General features: G+C 30.6%; 1 protein-coding gene across 1 annotated transcript in view; it reads right to left on the minus strand.

Moving 5' to 3' along the window:
• LOC148273795 (head-specific guanylate cyclase-like) overlaps positions 1-20,942 on the minus strand; it is a 59,124-nt gene extending 38,182 nt beyond the window's left edge. The window contains exons 1-5 of the mRNA XM_088238181.1: positions 20,902-20,942; positions 13,867-13,949; positions 5,801-5,955; positions 1,893-2,104; positions 81-325 (exon numbers count right to left, since the gene is read on the minus strand). Coding sequence (XP_088094307.1) covers positions 81-325; positions 1,893-2,104; positions 5,801-5,955; positions 13,867-13,949; positions 20,902-20,942 — 736 coding nt within the window. The remainder of the gene's footprint in view (positions 1-80; positions 326-1,892; positions 2,105-5,800; positions 5,956-13,866; positions 13,950-20,901) is intronic.
• Positions 20,943-21,166: the final 224 nt, after the last annotated feature.

A 21,166-nucleotide genomic window follows, 5' to 3' on the forward strand; every position in this document is an offset into this window, starting at 1 on the left:
TTTTGATAATTCTTTGAAATAGATACATAAAAAAAACGAGTCAAAAGATTATATTTTTTCGATATATCAAAATCACTTACCCAGTTGGACGATTTCCATTTTTCTGTCGATGACAAAATGCCAAGGAAACGCTTTGCAAAAGCTTCCTACTCCCATTTTCAGGTCTGCCGCTTCTGTAGACAGTTTTTCGGGATCCTTGGATCCTTCGAAAAAGTCGTCATCAGCATCATCATCAGACTGGTCGGATTCTGCAGGAATGGTTGAGGGCGGTGGGCGACTCTTGGAGGTGGCAGGGGCGGCGTGAGGAATGGCGGTAATTTCGTATCTATAGAAACAATTTTTTAAAATTATTTTGTCCTTGTCCAAATGCATGTCGACAATGATGAATTTTGCTTTCTAGGGAGTAATTAATATTGAAATTTATTTTAAACGAGGGGAAGTGTGGCCACTTTAATCAGCCAATGACAAATCATTAGCCCCGTAAATAATCAGACTTTAAGAATTCCACTTTTTTTTATTTTATTTATTTATTTTTGGCGTATGTTTGTTTGATACATGCGCGATGGAATTCCATGATAATGATTTTTTCGTTGTTGAAAAAAAAATATTTTTTTTTTTAAATGAAATAATTGCGTTCTTATTATTTATCCAAATATTTTGATTTTGGGGCCATTTCCAACGAGTTGTAAATAACTCACTTTGAGAAAATGGAAATCAAGTTGGGATAGAGTTAGTTTCAAACCTCGGACCTCTAAACCATGAGTCCGCAACACTAGCCACGGTACCACAACCCGATTTTATTAGCTCTTTTTTAAAAAAAAAAACTCCAAAATTTTTGCATTTTTGCATTCAGTGTACTCATATTTTTTTAAACTTTATTATGTTTTTTTTGCATCAACGCCAGGAGGCCCAATCAATTTGTAAATTACAGTACAAAACACCCAGACTTGAGAAAAATCATGCCCAGTTTTTGTGTTCTCACCAAAATCGAATCCGAAGCCTTCCCGGCGGGAATCCTTATAACCATTACACTACCGACCCCTCAAATTACATGTTTTACAAACTTTTATGTAAAATATTTGGTTTTTATTATTAACCAGACCAGAGGCGGTTCCTAAGTATGTGCATAAGTGCAGTGCACTGCCAAGTAAAAATATGTGGAAATAAATTATTAATTTTATTGATAGTAAAAATATATTATAAGTACAAAGAAACCGGGATTCTGTGCAATATTATACACGTAAACACCATAATATTCAATACTAGCGCCAAAAGATCTAGCGATATCGACTCTAGCGGACGATTTTCTCATCTTGTCTACGCATGCGCAATCGTCCCTGTGCATATTCTGTATTGCACAATTCTTTACCCTGAATTTTTATGAAATATGTAATTTCTTCTAAGATCGTCATTTGAGCGAGATAGATAACGCTTTATACCGGTGAATCGTGCGTTAGAGAGAGAAGGTCATATACATACTCCGGGCATTGCCAACGCATGCGCAGATTTGAAGTTTGAAGTTCGTTTGCAATGTCACTTTGAACATGTGTAATGACATGATATTATTACGAATTTAGTTGATTTAGTATCTTATAACGTGCGTATAATGTTAGGTAAATTTAGCGTTCCTTGTTCCGATGCGCGGGTTGTAATTTGTCATACTATTGCCAATTCATCACGTCAGACCTATCATATTGTTATAATATTATAGAACTGAATATATAAGTTTATAAAGAAATGCACTGCCCATATTTTTGGTCTGGAGCCGTCAGTGAACCAGACACACACTGATGCCTACTTGCGATGTTTCTTCGTTTTATTGTTTTTTTTTTCGAATTGGTTGGAAATTCATTTATTTTTTACTTCATTTAAATAAAAATAAAACAACTTGCCTAAAATGTCTCGGGTCATTGCTGTATCTGTGAAACTCTATGACAGCAGTCGTATTGTAGTATATCTGGGCTATTGCTTTGAGGCTTCCCACTAAGAGGTAGGCAACTGGTTCTCTTTCAGTTGTAAAGTGTAATTCCAGCTGGCCATGTCTTGTGGGGCTGCAGACAAAAGCTGCTTCGTACTCCTGTCCGGGATTTTGAGAAGGGTCGTCCTGGAAGAATAAGAAAGATCCTAGATGATTTAAATTTTTTTCAGAATAGTTTGAAAAATACTCTCAGGATAACCGCATTAAAAACAAAAACATGATATGTTTTGGTTTTTAATGTTGAAATTATTTCGTAATAATTTAAGGTCGATGTTGCTGTGGATAGATAAAACAGATTTCTATGTTGTATTTATAATAAAGTAGATTAGCGTTTCAATTTTCTCCGTTAATTGCAATACTTAGTACTGACTCAATTTAATATTTGAAATACTGTTTAGAAACATTTTCACAGTGAAGTGAATCGGGTCTTTATTAATATTTATCCATTGAATTGAATATCCTCTGTTATATTTATTTAACTATATCTTTCGATTGTTTATTTTAATTAATTAATTAACCATCAAATTATGTTAATACGATATGCAGTAGAGGAGCTTTTGATTGTAGTTATGCAGAAAGCAGCCAGTCCACAGTAAAAAAAAGAGAAATTTATGTTATCAGGTGCAGTAAGGTCAATTCTATGTTCTGTCAAAAACAGCCAGACCGCTTTCATAAAAAAAACTATAATAACCACTTTCTGAATATGGTGTTGATCACAGAAACGGCAATTCTCAATTTCCAGAAAACACCCACTGCATTAGAAAAATCTTATGGTATTTTAAATTTCATTAAAACTGACAAAAGATTCTTCTTTAATATAAAAAAAAACTTATGTATTCATTGTTTATCATTTTGGAAAGTCAAAAACATTCGACTGTTTGTCTGAGATTGGATAATTCATTCGCTTCATAAAAGTGCAATTATCTCAGTTTCACTTTTCTATGGCTGGCTGCTTTTTGCATAACGACGTCCAATTGATTGTAGTTATACAGAAAGCAGCCAGTCCACAATTTTGAGAAAATGAGATACTGGTGTTGAGGAAGGTCAATTCTATGTTTTGCTTAAAAAAGCTAGTCCGCTTCATACAAAAAACTGTAATAATCACTTTCTGAAAATTTCATGATGCTAAAATGTCATGAAAATGAATATCACTAAACATTCAGAGTTACTTTAAGGTTTTATTTATTGTTACATCTGGCTGTCATAAAAATCATTAAATCTAGTCATTAACATATTTGATTTTTTTTCTCACAAAAGTTATTTTCCTCAGTTTCACTTTTGTATGGCTGCCTGCTTTCTGCTTAACTACGGTCAATTGATTTATTAATAACAAATTAAAATACAATATTACAACTAAATACAATTTTTTACAATAATCAAATACATATATTTACATTAACGTTTCCCATTACGTAAAAGAAATAAACAATTCTTGTGTACATAATGGGGAGTGACGTCTTACAATAGATTATTTTATTTTAATCAATAATATTTTTAAAATAAAATATATAAATTACAAAAAAGATATAAACGATGTTTTCAAACAGTGTTACATAAAAAAGAATTACAGATGTATTTTTTTACTTCTTTTTTAAATATATTGTATTCCTGACTGTACTTTTTATAATCTTTGTTCATTTCATTAAAGAAAAATATTCCTCTGTAAGTATAATGATGTTGTGCAGTGGTTGTTTTTAATTTAGGAATTAAGATATTATCACCTGTTCTAGGTCGCGTACTTATGTTTTGAGACCTAGAAATACTACTTTTTATTTTATCTTTATGTATTTGAAGCAAACAATTTTTTTTTATAGCAATTTCATTTCTAAAACCTCAAATTTTTTAAATAACTGATCTGTGGGAAAAGTCGACTGTTTTTTCAAAATAACTTTTATAATTAATTTTTGTATTTTTGCAACTGGTAAAATATTTGTTTTAAAAGCACCACCCCATCCGATTATTCCGTACTGAAATATGGATTGAGCGAATGCAAAGTAAATTGATTTTAATTTTTCGATTGTTAATATATTCCTTAATCTAATAAATACATATTTAAGTTTTCTCATTCTATTTACAATATTATTTATTTGCTCCTTCCATTTTATATTTTTATCAATTATAATGCTTAAATATTTAATGCTGTTTTTTTCAGTAATTTGAAGGCAATAATCATTATGAAATTGATATCCTTCATTGCATTTTTTTTTTGTATACAAATTTTTATATGAGGTATAATTTGTTCTTTCAATGTAAAAGTGATGTAATATGTTTTTTCAGTATTCAGAGACAAAATATTGTCATCAAACCATTCTTTTTATTTATGAATATATATATTTTATTAAATTTACTTCGTCCCATGAAGTCCCCTTATAATGAGTACGGTATCATCAGCATATGAAATAATATCACCATTCATATTTTGTATATTAAAAATATTATTAACACATATAATAAATAAAATAGGTCCAATTACTGTTCCTTGCGGTATCCCAAAATCTGAACAAGTTATTGTATTACTAAAAGTATCATTAAGTTTCACTATCTGTTGACGTTCTTTTAAGTAACTTTAAAAACCAAGATAAAACATTTCCGCAAAAACTAATTTGAATTAATTTACTTACTTATTTACTTAGAGTATCAGAATAAAACTTTTCGTTTCGGAACCTTTTGCTTTTGATTCATTATTTCATATATTTATTTATTTCATTTGTATGCCAAAGACGACAGATGAAACTGGGTGATTTTGTGGGTTTTTAAATATGGTTCTAGGTGCCAAAGCACCTCAAGCATCTCAAAAGATACAATTTATTAAAAAAGCAAAACAATGTAATCGCGCCATTGTTAAAATTCTATGTTGTGTAAAAAAACATTGCACTTATGCCATAATCAATAGAGAAAATACGGGAATACTCTTGTATGAAGAAAAGTCAAACCTCGTTTCCTGTTAAAGAATTATGACGAAACAATCAGGTTAGAATTTTATTGCCTGGATTACAACGACCATAAAATATCGTTGTTTAGCAGTCTAAAGGTTACGATATTTTGAGTTTGCCCAAATATTTGTAGACAAAATACTGGATATCACCACCTAGGGATTCATTAAGATTAACACATTACAACACAGATAGAAAAAAAATTATAGAAGGATATCCTAGATATTTTAGACAGGACTTCTTAAGAGGTGATATCCAGTCTGTTGTCTACAAACATTTGAACAAACTAAAAATATCGTAATAAAACCATCTGATCCAAGAAGAAGTTTTCAAATAGGTTAATTGTTTTCAGGCATTGCCTGTGAAATAATTCAATCAAATGAATTTATTTACAACAATAAAGGTTTCAGTCCTTTAACTTCACTAAAATCAACAAATAGAAGAATTCAAGAAATATGGATATTCAATAATAGGCAAAACGGTGAGTGCTACACAGTGTGTAAAATGGCCACTTAAATCAGCCAATGACAGGTCATAGGCACTGAAAATGCCTAAACTTCCATATATCCTTATCTTAAATGTTCTCTATCTCTGTTGTAATTTGTTAGTCTAAGGGTAAATGATATTTTAGATAATTGTACTAGTGACATAATCCAAAGAGGAAATACGAAAATATTTTTGTATAAAGAGTAGTCAGATCGTGTTTTTGAGAGTGTTTGCTTGTATATTATTAAAGCTTCCTTATGTTTAGTCCAAATATCTCAGGAGATTTAATGAACACTATTCTTAAATATTTAGACCCCCCCTTGTATATTGAAATATGTTTTGAAACTAAAATGCACATTAATTGTCGTTTATAAAAATATATTAACGTAATTTCTCTGCTCACCTGATTATAAAGAACATCGTGAACGCTATCCAGGGTAGCTAAAAAATCTTGCAGGTCTCCTCCAAGGCACCGAAGAGCCCTTTCTAGTCTCCCGGAACAACACCTGGCCACCAATTCATGGCCTAGCATTTCCAGAAACTGTGGAGCGTCTAAAGCTGCGAAACAAATATTTAAAAAAATATTAACGTTTAAAAAGAAAAATATTTATTCAACAATCAGATTTTTTAAAAGTGTGTCAAATGTGTGCAGACAAAGCTGGGTTATTAGACAAAATAGGAGTTCGATTAATGGTTTAAAATGAAGAATTTTTGTATAATTAAAATAGTTTCAGCTCTTTCAGGAGTATTTAAAAATAAAACTAATGTAATAGTAAAAACGGAATAGTGAATGCTTAAATCTTCTTTAAAATATTCTTTTTTACTGCTGTAGTATCTATCAATGACCATTATACCCGTATGCAGAGACAAAACTTAAGGTGAGGAAAGTACATTCCAATTTCAAATGCAGAGAATAACCCGCAGGTAAAGACAATAGAATGTACTCTCCTCATCTTAAGGGACAAAACTTAAGGCGAGGAAAGTACATTCTAATTTCAAATGCAGAGAATAACCCGCAGGTGAAGACAATAGAATGTACTCTCCTCACCTTAAGGTTTGTCGCTGCATATGGGTATTAGACTACAATAGCAAAAATGTTTTTTTTTTTTATTTGGTACATTTTTTTTTTAAAGAAATATTTGCGTTCTTATGATTTACCCAAATATTTAATTTTAAGGGCCATTTTTAACGAGTTGTAACTAACTCACTATTAGAAAATGGGAATCGAGTTATAGTAGAGTGGGATTTGAACCACAGACCTTTGGTCCGTGAGTCCGAGACACTAGCCACAGGACCACAACCCGATCTATACAAGCTCTTGACGTCAATGCGACCTATGAAGAACTATTGTGACCGGTTTCCGTGAACAGTTCTCGCCCTCCAAGCCCAGGCCCTCAAAGAGCCTGGCAATTGTGTGGAAGACGAGAGTTCTCATTTTGCTAAATCACCCCCTCCAAGCCCAGATCCATAAAGTATCGGGATATTAGGTAAGGAGCGAGCTCTTTAACATTCAGGTTTACCTAGTGGTCCCCCGAAGATGTAGCTTCTTTTATGATGTAAAGCATCACATTCACATAGAATGTGTATAGAAGATTCCTCATCTGCCCTGCAGACCTACATTTTTAAGCTAGAAGTAACAGAAAGGTTCATTCTAGCAAGGTGTTCAATCAATTTAACACTTGAGTATTAGAACAGGAATATGGAATGTCTTTTGGTTAGGTCAATCTTCATCTTATATGACTCAGCCGGTTTTATTAAAAGATGTTTTGTCAATTCAATAAGTCGTTTTCCACCAATATTTAAGAGTATTTGAAGACTGTTATTGCTGTTTTTCGTGGTTCAAACATTTAACGAGAGCAGCCGCTCTTGGTTATATGCCAAAACAATAGCTTTCATTTGCAAAAAGCAAATTAACCTTTTTGCCTCACATGTTGAGCATTCAAGATTTAATAAATGTATGCCAATTTCTGTGCATTTTTTTATGTTTCTTTAATTTGTTTTTTCCAGCTTCGGTTGTAATCTATTATGACCTCTATATATTTAATTGAATAGAGTGTTTAATAAATTTGAATAGATTACTCGCTTTTCACACGGTAGCCATTTCCTTTAAAGACCTGATCTTGGAGAGTGGGAACTAATTTACGGAGACCGATCACAATAGATCTACACGGGTCACAGTGACGTCAAGAGCCTATATACCACTGACCCTCATTTCAAAGAATAAGAATACACTAACAAGCTACAGAAAATGGCTTGGTGGGATAAATCCCACCCTTAAAAGTTTGAGTAAAAATATAACAAGAGATTTTTTTTTAAATTGTTAAAATGTATAATTATACTATTAAAATAAAAAAAAAATGAAAATATAAAAAATGGGATTATGAATATGATGTTTTGAGTCTTTAGGATCAATACTAAATTTAATGAACTTGACATTAGAGTAATAAATGTTATTAAATATTTGTATATAACCACTAACCGTCTTTTCTACGTCTACCGGTTTTGAGACGTGCCCGTCTTTTTGGTGGGTGGTTATATACAAATATTTAATAACATTTCTTTAAATGTTTGACCACAAAGTTAATGCTTTAAATATTAATCATATTGATTTAAGGGTTTTATTTTTTCACGCGCGTATGCGCCCAGAGAACTATGAAATTATCTGAAAGTATTCTTTTTGATTTATGATAATCGAAAACATAATCAGAACTCATTGATTCCATCATCATAGATCAAAAAAATATTATGATATTAATGAGAATGCAGCCATCTCGAACGGATTTGAATAGATTATTTGTTGGAATAGCGTTCTGAAGGTATTTTGATGCGATATATGGAAGGTAGAAAATATTCATGATCGAAGTGACACGTGGATGTATATTTTGAATCTATTTATTAGATTTTTTATGAGTCTTTCCGAATAAAATATGAATATGGAACAAATATCCATTTACTATGCAAGAAAATTTACTGTTCTTGAAACATATAAATAAAAATCGTTTTTCAGAATTTGAAAAAACACACGTTTGTAAATTCCAATTTGATTAAAAGAATAGACGCATTGATTAAGCTGAAATTTGGTTCGATTAGAAATTAAATAAATAATTTTGTAACAACACAGTTATATTAAACATGTTCAATCAATCAGGTTTTTAAAAAAAAAACTTAATAATACCTTAGACTTTATCTGTGGTCCAGTAAATTATTAACAATATTTTGAGTTAGTCTAAATTTTTGTTGACAAGAATTGACAAGAATAAATTAATTTAATTTATTTGAATTGAATTGAAAAAATAAAAATTGTTTTCGGGCGTTGCAGTATGTGTGTGAATTTATTAGGTCAGAATCTCGCTCACATAAGATTTTAGCTCTTTTACTTCACAAAGATCAACAGATAGAATAATTAAAGGAATACAGATATTCAAACATAAGCAGACTTGTGAATGTTACACAGTGTGTAAAGTGGCCACTTAAACCAACCAATGCATACTGCAATAAATCATGTTTTCATAATATCAGCACATGTTAATTTGGTTTTTCTTAACCTTTTCTTTCTTTTCTTTTTATGGTCATGTCATACCATATTTGTATGCTATTAACTTTTTAATCATAAAAAAAAAAATGGCTCACAGTCAGACGCTGAAGTCTTTGTGGGCATTTTTTCTACCAAAAATTTAGACAAACTCAAAATATTCAGTAAATAAATATTTGTGTTCTTATGATTTAACCAAATATTCAATTTTGATGGCCATTTTCAACGAGATGTAAATAACTCACTTTTGGTAAATTGGAATCAAGTTGGGGTAGAGTGGGATTTGAACCACGGAGCTTTGGGCCGTAAGCCCGAGACACTAGTCACGGGATCACAAGCTGATTCTTCAATTTTTTAAATTATAATAATAATAGCAGTAATAGCCAAATAAAATCGTATTTAACATTACACGCACGTAAGGAAATAACGTGTCTATTTGTTATACGTCGGTGAGTATAATAAATGAAAATATAGCTTTTAGATTGAGTAATCGCTTGAAAAGTCGATAAGTGTTAGTATTTACGGAATCCACACAATTCAAGTTGTTTTTAGCTTTTCCAAATTCAGTATAGCAAAAACTTTTAATCGAGTATTTTATGGACCGTATAAGTTGAACCTCCTCCCCTTTCATCGTAATCTAGTTGAATCTACTTTTCCAATTTGTTTGGGAAAGTATAAAAGCCAATTTGGTTCATGGCTGGGGTGTTCAATTTTAAACGTTTGCATATTAAAATGTAATCCAGATTTCTACATCGGTCAGCACCACCTGTGCTATAGATTGACGGGGTTTATCGTTTTCAGCAGAAATGAAAATAGATGTTCTATTTTAAGAATCATCGGATTTACTGAAATAAGATTATTTTCAGCATATATTTTTTATACTCGTCTGTTATTGCAGAGCAATATAAATATTTTTAGTATTAATTGTTTCAGACAGTGTACTAAATAAAAATTTTGAATCCACACACATCAACATGGATGTATTTAGTTTATAAAAAAATATTTTTAGAATATTTATTTGATTATTTATTTATACATACGCTCAATGGGCATTCTTAAGAACATATTTATACATAGGAATTTTTTACAAATGAAAGTAGAAAGACGCAACGGGATATAGTAGATTTGGTGGGAGTGGAAGCGGGAGAGAGATGTTTCTAATTGAATTTGATTCAGTGATTGTTTGAAAGAATACAACTTGTTATTATAGAGCTATGTTGACAGACCTAACAATTCTGGGCATAAGAGAATGAAAACCATAGAGATTAAGTGTTGTCTGAGGTTTCTTGTTAAGATATTTATTTTAACTGAGCTCAGTAGATCAGGCGCATCAATAAGTGTGTTGAGAATTTCAAATAGGACTAGAAGGTCGGATTTATTTTGACGGTCTTGGATTTATTTCGACGGTATATTGGTCTTTGGATAAGCCCAACCTCCAGCCTATCTTCCTTAAAAATCGATATTGAACTGATTCAATATTTCAACGTGAAGATCATAATATGGAGACCAGATAACAGAGGAATACTCTAAGTGCGGGCGAACTAGGGAATAGAAGAGAGTTTTAAGGGTATTGGTATTTTTGAAGTCAGTTGTGCTTCTGTTAATAAATTAAAGGAGTTTTAAGGATTAATTGATAACACATTTAGTATAATTTGTAAAAGAAAGTTTAGTCTCAAGTATAATACGTAAATCTCGTTTACTAGACAAAATAATATTTCATCGTTCAGTAAGTAGTCGTATATGATTGGATTTTCCAGCCGAAAAAATCTCATAACCTTGCACTTACTTTAGTTGAGATGTAGATTATTGGATGAGCACCAAGTGCTAAAAGACAGTGAATCAGATTGTAATACTGAACAATCGGAAGGGTTGACAATCTGTTTGAGAATCTTAGTGTCATCAGTAAACAGCCTTATTGATGCAGAAAAAAAACATGTTTCTACATGATATACGGTTGATTTATTTCTTATAAATGTTTTCATTTCATTTCACAAATTTTGGAATATTTGTATAAACTTGAATATTTTTTGAAAGTATATGCTTTTTTTTATTTTTTAATGTCGTTTTTTTAATGATTTTACTCATTATTATTGTGTAATTTTATTTTGTTTTTAAAAACGATTGATATTTAAAATTGTTTTGATAAATTATTATTAATAATGCAATATTTAGTAGGTTCTGAATAATCATGGATATTTAAAAATATTTTTTCTGATTTAATATTTTTTTTAAATTGTTTTAAATAATTACCCTTGTCATTAAAAAATACTTTATTTTTAATCACAGTGTTTTTTTTAAAGTTTTGTTCAATTAATGGTATTTATTTTTCCAAGTAATTGTATTTTAGTTCACAGTTTTGCATTAAATTTGTTAAATTATCATTTGAATATTTGTTTTTATTTAACACGAAAATTTGTCTGCTTTGTTATTTTATTAATTGTGTATTTTTACAAACAGATAATTTAAATTACGATTTTATTTTTGTAAAAGTATTTCATATTTTTCACTTTTATTTGGAATATAGGATAAACAAGTTAACTATCGTATCATATTTAATATTAACAAAATACATTTCAGCTCAACACAGGTTGACCCAAAAAGCTGACATTTATACGAACAAATGTAACTTCATTGCTGTATTTGAATAAATAATAAAATTATTTTCCTCGTTTGTGGCGAATATTAAGGCGTGCTTTAAAGTGCTTTAATACCTGCTTATTGATATTATTTTAAAACACATTTAAAAAATATTATCAGTCTTTCGCTTGAGATCTAGATAAGGGACTATATTTTATGAAAAACATTACAGTAAACATAAATGTTACAAAAAAATCTGTAATAAAAATTTAAAAGTGAACTTTTTCTTTTGCAAAAGACCAACATTTTGTTACATTATAGAGGTAGATACGTTTAATATAAAAATATACAAATTAAAATGTCTTTGCTACACATTTTTGATTAAATAACAAAATGAAAAAAAAACTGTTAGATATATATATAATACCTACAAATTTCGTTTCGGTTTTTTAATTAAAAAAGTTTTGCATGGTATATTGACATAATACATAAAGGAATTGGCTTTCCTATAGTAACAAAAAAAGCAATTTAATCAACAGTGTTTTCAATATGTCCAATTTTTGTAGCCATGAACTGAATTCAACCCCATTAAGAGTTGTTAATATTAACATATTATTACAACAGAGATGAAAAATGTTTTAGATAAAGGAATATAGAATTCTAGATATCAACAATTTGTGTGGTCACTTTACACACCGTATAACATTTAATATTTTGCTTATATTTGAACATCCGTATTCCTTAAATTCATCAATCTGTTAATGTTTGTTAAGTAAAAGAGCTAAAACCTTTTTTGGTGCAGGAGAGATTCGTCTTATTGAATTGTTTTACTAACATCCTAGGCAACGCCTGAAAATGTTCTTCAATTTTTAAATTTTTAGACCAGGTGGATTTATCAACAACGTTTTGAGTTTGTCCAAATTTTTGTAGACAAGAACTGGATTTAACATCCTAGGAAGCTGTTAATATTTACATAAATCAACAAAGATAAATAAAGTTTTAGTAAAAGGTAAAGTGGCCACTTAAACCATCCAATGATAATTCATCAGCCCTCTAGATGACTTATCTTCTACATTCCCTTATCTTTTCTCTCAAATGATCTTCATTTCTGTTGTAATTTGTTTATTTAATTTAATGTTCTAATTATATACAAAATCCTTATTAAAATATTTGACTTTGTTAATTTGGTTCACCTTTATGCGTGAAAAATGTCTACGCAAAAAATAATAATTTATGAATGTGCTTCCAAACATGTATCTATGTTTACATTGTAAAAAAGAACACAAGTATAATTTAAGTATTTTTTTAAAAATAAATTAAAATATGTGGAATAAATCAGAAAATACTAATGTCTCCTAGCGTTATTTTAATAATTTTAATAGATTAAAAATTAATCTTGTCTTCATGTAAATTTATTTCTAATGGTCTTCTGAAAATCCATTAGGTACAAATCTCCAGTGGTTTACAAAGAAAATTTTTAGAATTTTTCAAACATATAAGTAGTGAATTTAGATAAAAAATATCTCCGAAAAAAGGATTTAAACATAATTGCGTTTTTTCCGTTTTGCACTGAGTTTTACGAGTCTTTATAAGCTCTAGTAATTTCCTTCCCAGCATCCCACTTTGCCGTTTATCGCTGTAACTATAATGACAGACAATATTAACTATCAAAATACCAAGATGATTTCGTTTATCAGTGATAAAAAATTATATTTTAGTTTTTTTTTTATATGAAGTTCCGCAGTTAATGATTTGATAAGAATATCAATAAAAACGCCTCGGTTAAATTTTATTATTTAAAAAAAAAACAAAACGAATATTAGCATTTTTATAATTTACCCCAATTTCGGTTACCATTTCAACGAGATGTAAATAACTCACTATTAGAAAATGCAAATCAAGTATAGGTAGTGCAAGGTTCGAACCTTGGACTTCTAATCTGTGACTCCGCAACACTAGCCACGAGACCACAACCCGATTCAAATTTAAATTAATAATTTTGTTAACCTATTTTACAAAAGAAATGAAGATCCTTTTTGATAATTTTAATGATTAGGCATTTACAGAGCGTATATACAACCTATCATTTATTGGTCACTTTGTACACTGTAAAACATTAACTATTCTGTTTATAATAAATCATCTTTATTTCCTCAATTAGTTCATTTGTGACAAAAATAAAGACTTAAAATCTTGACGTGGGTGAGATTTATAACATTTTAAAATAATTATGCTACTAGCATTTGTACGTTCAAAAATTGTTATTGATAACTTTGTTACATTTATGGAAAACCTTTTGGCATGGCTAATTTACTGAGAAAATGAAAGTTTATTAATATTAAATATTAATAAATACTTACATTCATTAGCTAGTACTGTGTCGTAGATGTCTTCTAAGTATGCATAGTTACTACACGACGTCAAGTCATTTGGCAGTTTATCTCTGAAAAAAAAGAACATTAATTCATTAATAATTCATAAGTTAAATTTATTAAATATTTATATAACTTTAATGATCAAATGAGTCATTTTGTTGCAACGCATATAATCTGTAAAATAAAATATGTAATTATAATACAATTTACGGAAATGCTGTTCTTTTGATTTCCGTTTATGATAAAAATTTAAAACAATACAGCTGTAATAGAACATTACCTTATAGTAATCGATTACAAAACAAATGCAGTTTTTTATTGACCGAGTATAGATTTTTCGACAGACTGTAGATTTTGCAGGTTAGATTTTTGAACTGTCAGATTTAATAAGGTTATATCACTCGGCAGGAATATCAGATTTAACCTACTCTACAAAAAAGAGATTTTATAAAGATTCGCCTAGTGTTTATATAAACCGATATAATGAATATTTTCATTCATTATTTACGTTTCAAAAATAAGGTCTTTTGAAAACGATCGTTTTGTAAGTTGGTAATAAATTTTGTCACAGAAGTTCACGAGTAATGCATTCATTTTAATGTTGGTAATGCCACAGGCCATAGATAGAAATATAAGGAGAGTTTTCTATGGAAATTATCTTAAGCCCCCCCTCCCCTTACCAGCTCCACACTTCAGTTTCAGGAACTGACAGATGAAAGCAAAAACGGATTACATTTTACATATTACATCTCAAATTTCTTTTGTTATTTTATGGTTTTCAACCTCTTCTAAAAATTTATTTATTGTGATAATGATAAATTTAATTATCAATTTATCATGAAAAGTATAAATCACAACTTGTAGCGTTTGATAAGTGACAGGACACCGTAATTGTAAACAAACGACACAATGAAGCTATCTACAATACTCTATTAAATCCATAGACATTGATGAAAAAAAATCCGATGACGTCACAAAACATCCGAAGACGTCATACTTGATGACGTCACGAATTGTTTGTTTTTGGTACCATTCAAATTACTAGAATTTAATCTTTTATATCTCCCTTATTTCTTAACAGATTTTAATAAAATTAGTACCAATCGGCTTGTATTTTTTTAGATTACGATAATTGCCCATTCAGGTTTTAGGAGTTTCAATTTATTCAGAAGACATACAGTCAGACATAATAAGTATTAAAAACATAAATATTATCTTACATAAGAGTACTAATTAAGTTTTTGCAAGTAAAAGATAACCTAAAATCTGAAAAAAAAATAATTAAGTAATAAAATAATAATTGTTAACATTTTTCATCGATGCAATTAGTATTGATAATATGTAAATAAAATTAATAAACAAAATAAGAAATGACGGTTAAGGTATGAACGAAATTCATCTCCTTAAAATTCTCCGGCATAAATAATAATTGTTTTTACTTGGCAGGAAAGTTATACAACACGTGCAAATATGAGATTAAAATCCGTTTGAATATTTAATTAATATATATCTCTTCTGTTTACTCCCTTGTTACTGGGTTTATATTGTTCGAAAACAAGATTAAACAAATAATGAATTGTGTTTGTGATATGCATATACGTAGTCTGAGTTAATGATTCTGCATGCGAGAGGTAAACTACGGTAACTCCAAATTTAATGAAATTGAGTTATTGCTACGTAAAAATACAATTTTATCATTACTTGAAAATCGCGGGTTCTCACAAAAACCCTTCCAGACACTGCAGATTAAACAAACACCTTTCTAGAATGAGACCTTTACGAAACTTCTAGATGAAGGTCCTGCAGTGCAAATGAAGAAGCACCTATACACATTATATGTGAATGTGATGCCTTACATCATAAAAAAAACCGCATCCTTGGAAGACCATTGGGTAAATCTGAGGAGGTTAAAGAGCTAACTTTATACCTAATAGCCCGATACTTTACGGATCTGGGCTTAGAAGAGAAAATAAAGCAAAAATATAGAACTCTTGCCTTCCACACAATTGCCAGGCTCTTCAAGGACCTGAGCTTGGAAAGCGAGAACTATTTCAAGGGGATCCGTCACAATAGATCTTTACAGGTCGCAGTGACGTCAGGAGCGATTATAGCACTGACCCCCACCTTTGAGAATTGAGAATAAGAATAAGAACAATGCGTATCAATATATTTTTAAAAACTGATTTATTTTAAAGCCTCTCATGAAAAAAATTTATTAAAGTATAAAAAATCACTAATTTGTCTCTTAGAAAAGTTGGGTTTTCAGAGATAGTATTATGCAATGTAGGAATATAATATTTAAGTATTATTTTGAAAACTTGAAATTTGTGCCCATGTAAACGCGTCTCCACTCCAGATTATCATTTGATTACCTTTGTATAGGCAATGCTCGCTTCTAGTATTGCTTATTCCAAAGTACCTTCTTCATCATTTCACATTCCCCTCTTTCTGTGGTTTAATATTGCGGTAATTTTTCTGCCACTTTTTCGGTGTAACGTCGCATGAAATTCCCCTCGACGGAAACATCTGTGCCAAATGTGAGTACAAAAATAAGAAAACCCGATTTATTTGGGTCGTTTTCGTGACAAACTGATATTCTTGATGTCTTAACAAAACGAGTAAAAAATAAAGCTATTACCTATGATCCTTCTAAAAAATAAGTCTGGTTAAGATGATTTTGGTTTCATGAGTACTAACAGGTGCACTTAATGCAGTTTTTAATTTTATTTTCAAATATATATTCCGAATTTCTTCGTCAGCCAGAAAGTTCTGTCAAAGCCTTGGACAATACTCTCGGTTTCATAAACCTAAAAAAGGAGTTTTCTTAAATAATTGATGCAAAAGTTTAAAAGAGAATATTTGTGGGTAGGATCACTTATGCATGATGAACAGTTTGAGGAATTATTAAATCCACTGGAGATTGCAGCTTGGTAATCATTCAAAAATGTTACTCACAATTTCTAGGTAGGTCAGAATGTTCGAATATCGTGCAGTTAAGAATGGAAAATGTAGTAAAATGTTTAAAATTATAAATGTCTGAATCTTGAAAACCTTGTGTGATGGGGAAAAATGGATATCGTAATTGAATTTAGGAGAAAAAACGAGAAAAAAAATCATACTTTCTTTTTTACTTTTCTTTCTGAGTTGAACGAAACATATTTTTTTATTACCCAGTGTAAAGATTATTATTTTTCAATAAAATATTTTATGTAAATGTCTTCATATCATCATGACATCAGGTTCTTGATGTCCAGAGCGTCAGCTGCTGACTGTTCGTCGGCAGTTCATGTCCAAAATACGGGACGTGAACCTGACTTGGGAGGATGCATAGGAGCTGGCATCTGACAGAGATATGTGATGACACCATATGCTTCAACTAGAGAGCAGAAATGAAATGATAATGATGATGATGTCTTCGTATATGTACTTTTGATTTGTAAGGTTAGAGCTGAAACCTTTGTCGATACGAGTGAAATTCACCTGACAGAATTATTTCATCTACATACCTACTAGGCAACGCAATGCCTAAAAATATTTTTCGATTTAATTTTTATTTTGGTATTTTTTTTGGTTTCGCTAATACAAAAAATATTATTTTTCTGACAATAAACGAATAAGTTACTATTTTAAAATATTTTTTTTTTTCAATATCATAAATTACTATTTTAATGGAATTTGACTCTTCTATTTTTGCTGCCTAATTTAAGTAAATTATACAAAGGGTCTTTGTTGGATATTATCATTTTTCTCATGACCATATTGCAAACATGAATAGTAGCAAAAACTGTGATCACTCTTATCAAATTCAGTTACAAAAGTCTATATCTATTAAAAAAAAAAAAAAAAAATCTTAACATACCAAGTTAAAGCATTATTATTGTTTTGTTTATGTCTTAACTGCGACGCCCTTCTTACAAGTGACAAAAAGATAAATTATCATCTATGAGGCTTCACTTATTTAAAAGAATATAATACATCCATTTAATCCAGTAACAGTGAAAGGATCACTTGTAGATAAGTAATACGTTTGACAATTTTTACATCAAGGGTAAGCCACTACGTTCACTTTGATGGAAATCATATAGCTAGGGGCATTGGGTCCCTGAACAATACACAAAATTTCATTTACTAACCATTCGGCACATTCTCTCGAAGACGGGAATTTCACGTGTTACTCTATATTACGCCCCCCCCCAGAGAATTTCCACTTTCTCAACCCAAGTGGTAACAAACTGAGTAAATAATCTAAAATTCCTACTGTTTTTAACTAAGTCGGGATTCCAGACTGATCTGTAACATCCATCAGACCGTCCAACATTACCTCTTCCTACCTTTTTCCTTATTTAGGAGGGAATAATGACACATGTTCGGCCGTTCGATTTGACACGCCGCAAGTGTAACTTGGATCATTAATAAGAGCAAAAGAATGGAGTCTACGGTACATTCACGGAGACTAGACCGCTGTACACGTGCAAACCACGAGCCTACTGCGTGTATTGCATGATTGGCATATTTCACACCATATATAAAATCTACACGGCACGATAAAATACTTTACGGTGGATCGATTTTTTATTTTTGTACAATTATTTACTTAATCAATGACAGGAAAACGCAATAACCAGCATATATGATGTGAAATTGTGAATGGGTGAGTGTGTATGACAAGACGATGTAATTTTAGTTTTCTTTACTGTTCTAAAATAATTATTATTTGTGTGAAGTGTTTTGGGAAAAGTGAATTATTTGCAACTCTTTGAAAATGGTCACAAAACTTTAAACATTTGGGTAAATTATAAAAACGCTTATATTTCCCTTTTTTATAATAATTTATTAATTGTGGCGATATTGATTACGGTCCTTTTCACAAAATGGTGTACAAAACAAAAATAAGATAAGTTATTTTTTGTTTTGTACACTTTATTTTTTGTGTTGTTTGTGAAAAGGATCTAAATTATATTGCTATGGTATCCGTTACAATCAATTTCCGCAAACTAAGTTTTGCTATATTTCCATTGAAAATAAACATAAAAATGCCACTTTTCAATAAAAAAGTATAAAAGCGCCACCTATGGATAATTAGTTTCATTTATTCGTTTAGAATCACTTTAAGGTCATTAACTATGGAGTTTTGAAAAAAAAAACGAAAAACATAAATATTGTCAAAAAAAAAAAAGGTATTTAATCTGATAAATGTCAATTCACTGTAATTTTACTGTGCCGTTTATATTACAATGATATATGTGAAATAGGCTATTTTACGTCGGGTATCACGCTGCTGGTTTGTTTATTAAGAAATTTTTGTAAAAATGAAAAGAGAAGGTGATCAGTCTGACGCATTAGGTGCCAGTCCAGAAACAATAAAATATTACTGTGTAAAACTGCCTTAAAAACAATTATTGTACGCGAAAGCGGGAAACACTACACTGCGCGGTAGACCTTTTGCATCTTTTCTTTTCCGCGATTTTAACCTGAGAGCAGCCATCGATTAAAGAGCACTCTTTCTTTGTTCTATTTTACATACGAATCTGTATTCTTTATCTGCCTAGACACAAATTCAAGTTTCAAATCTAATGCTTCCATCATCATCATCACTATCTCCGTTTCCAAACTTAGTGGTGCAGAGGGCACCACATTGGTTCACCAAATGCAGAATAGTTCAATAAAATATTAATTGAAGGTAAGGTGATCAGCCGCAACTTGAAAAGAACGGCACCTTTCTTCTCAGAATTTCCCCTAAGCTTTATTAAACGCTGTATAAAACAAAATACGCAGCAGCGTTAGGAGGATCATTACCGCGCTTCTTTCACAGGTAAAATCACTAAACCCAACGCTGTCCGATGCAGCAAACTTCCGTCGTCATCAGCAAAGTACTTTCGAAACGATCCAAATTTTTACCGGACACGGAGCTATTAGAAGTTATCTATAAAGGTTTAAATTAAGGAATGATGGCTTTTGTCCATACGATAATATTTCTTCACTCAGTATCAAACATCTGTTATTTCAGTGCCCATTTTTTAGTTAACGACGCCATAATCTTTAAGCAGGATGCAGAAAAGATGGAATATCCTTAACAGTTATCCACACTGTAGTTTAAAGTAGTTATCACGCGTTATTGTTCTTTAACTTTGCAACAATGGTGATTGGACTCATAAAGATAATAAACCAAAATCAGTTATCGAACATCCCATTTCCAAGACAAATAAAAACGAATTTTTCCGAGTACCTTAGATTTGTACATGACACGTATGGCTATTAAATACAGGGGTCCAAATATATATCCAAAAAATATTTAAAAAAGGTAGTCAGTTTTACGCCTCAGTTGCCAGTCCAGAAACAATGGAATATTACAGCTCAAAAATCCTTTTTAAGAGCCTCAAGAATAGTAGAAAAAAGTTAATGGTAGATTAAGCTTTACGCCACTAAAACATTTTTCTCACACGTTTCCTAGTTCTGTAAAATTCCAATAGTCTCTCTGACAAATTGTGTCTTTATGTTTGTCAGATGTCAGATACCTCGTTTTCTCGAATCCAAGCTCCCCCGCTCCAAATCCATCTGGGAAAAGAGGATTACATTCAAACTGTCACGTGTCATGTTTTCAACAAATATTATTGGCCAGTGAAATACTCTTGAGATGCGAATCTGGGTGTAACTGTCAACCATTCAACAAATTTAGATGATAATTTGATCACAAAAAACATGTTTGAATATTTTAAGTACGTATGTTTTTTCTTCTATTTGGATTTTTTTTTTTAATTTTTACATTGTAGAACAGTATTTTTTTTTAAAATTTACTTATAATTTTTAAAAAACTCATTCGGGTTATATAAGAAATATTGTAAGGTCTAGTCATGTTTTGTATCGTCTGGTAAGCGTTGTCATCATATGCATTTTTAAGTTGATTTTAGTCAGTGTAGTTTTTGTCTATTGCATAGTATTTTTGACAATCCTACGTTTTGTCTTTGCTTTGTAGTAGTGTTGTTGCTGTCTGGTATTATATTTCTGTATGTTAGTACTTACTGTCCCAAAAACATCCACGTGTTAAGGTGCTGTGAAGTCATTACGCATGCAAAAAATTTAAGATTTTAATTCGGAAAATTGTTATTTTCTTAGACAATCGCTCAACTATTTATAGTTGGAGTCAAAACTGGTAATATTTTCAATATTTTTGCTGGAAATATGAAAAAAAAAATAGTTCATGCTCGCAGCGCGGGTAAAAGAACCGTCCCTGGTGAAAGTTGAGAAGCTACCAACTGGCGTTCGGGAGAAGAAATACTGTATTGTT

This window comes from Micrasema longulum, unplaced genomic scaffold, assembly GCF_059751315.1.
Source record: "Micrasema longulum isolate JH-2025_06_02 unplaced genomic scaffold, ASM5975131v1 h1tg001833l, whole genome shotgun sequence".
Taxonomy (NCBI): domain Eukaryota; kingdom Metazoa; phylum Arthropoda; class Insecta; order Trichoptera; family Brachycentridae; genus Micrasema; species Micrasema longulum.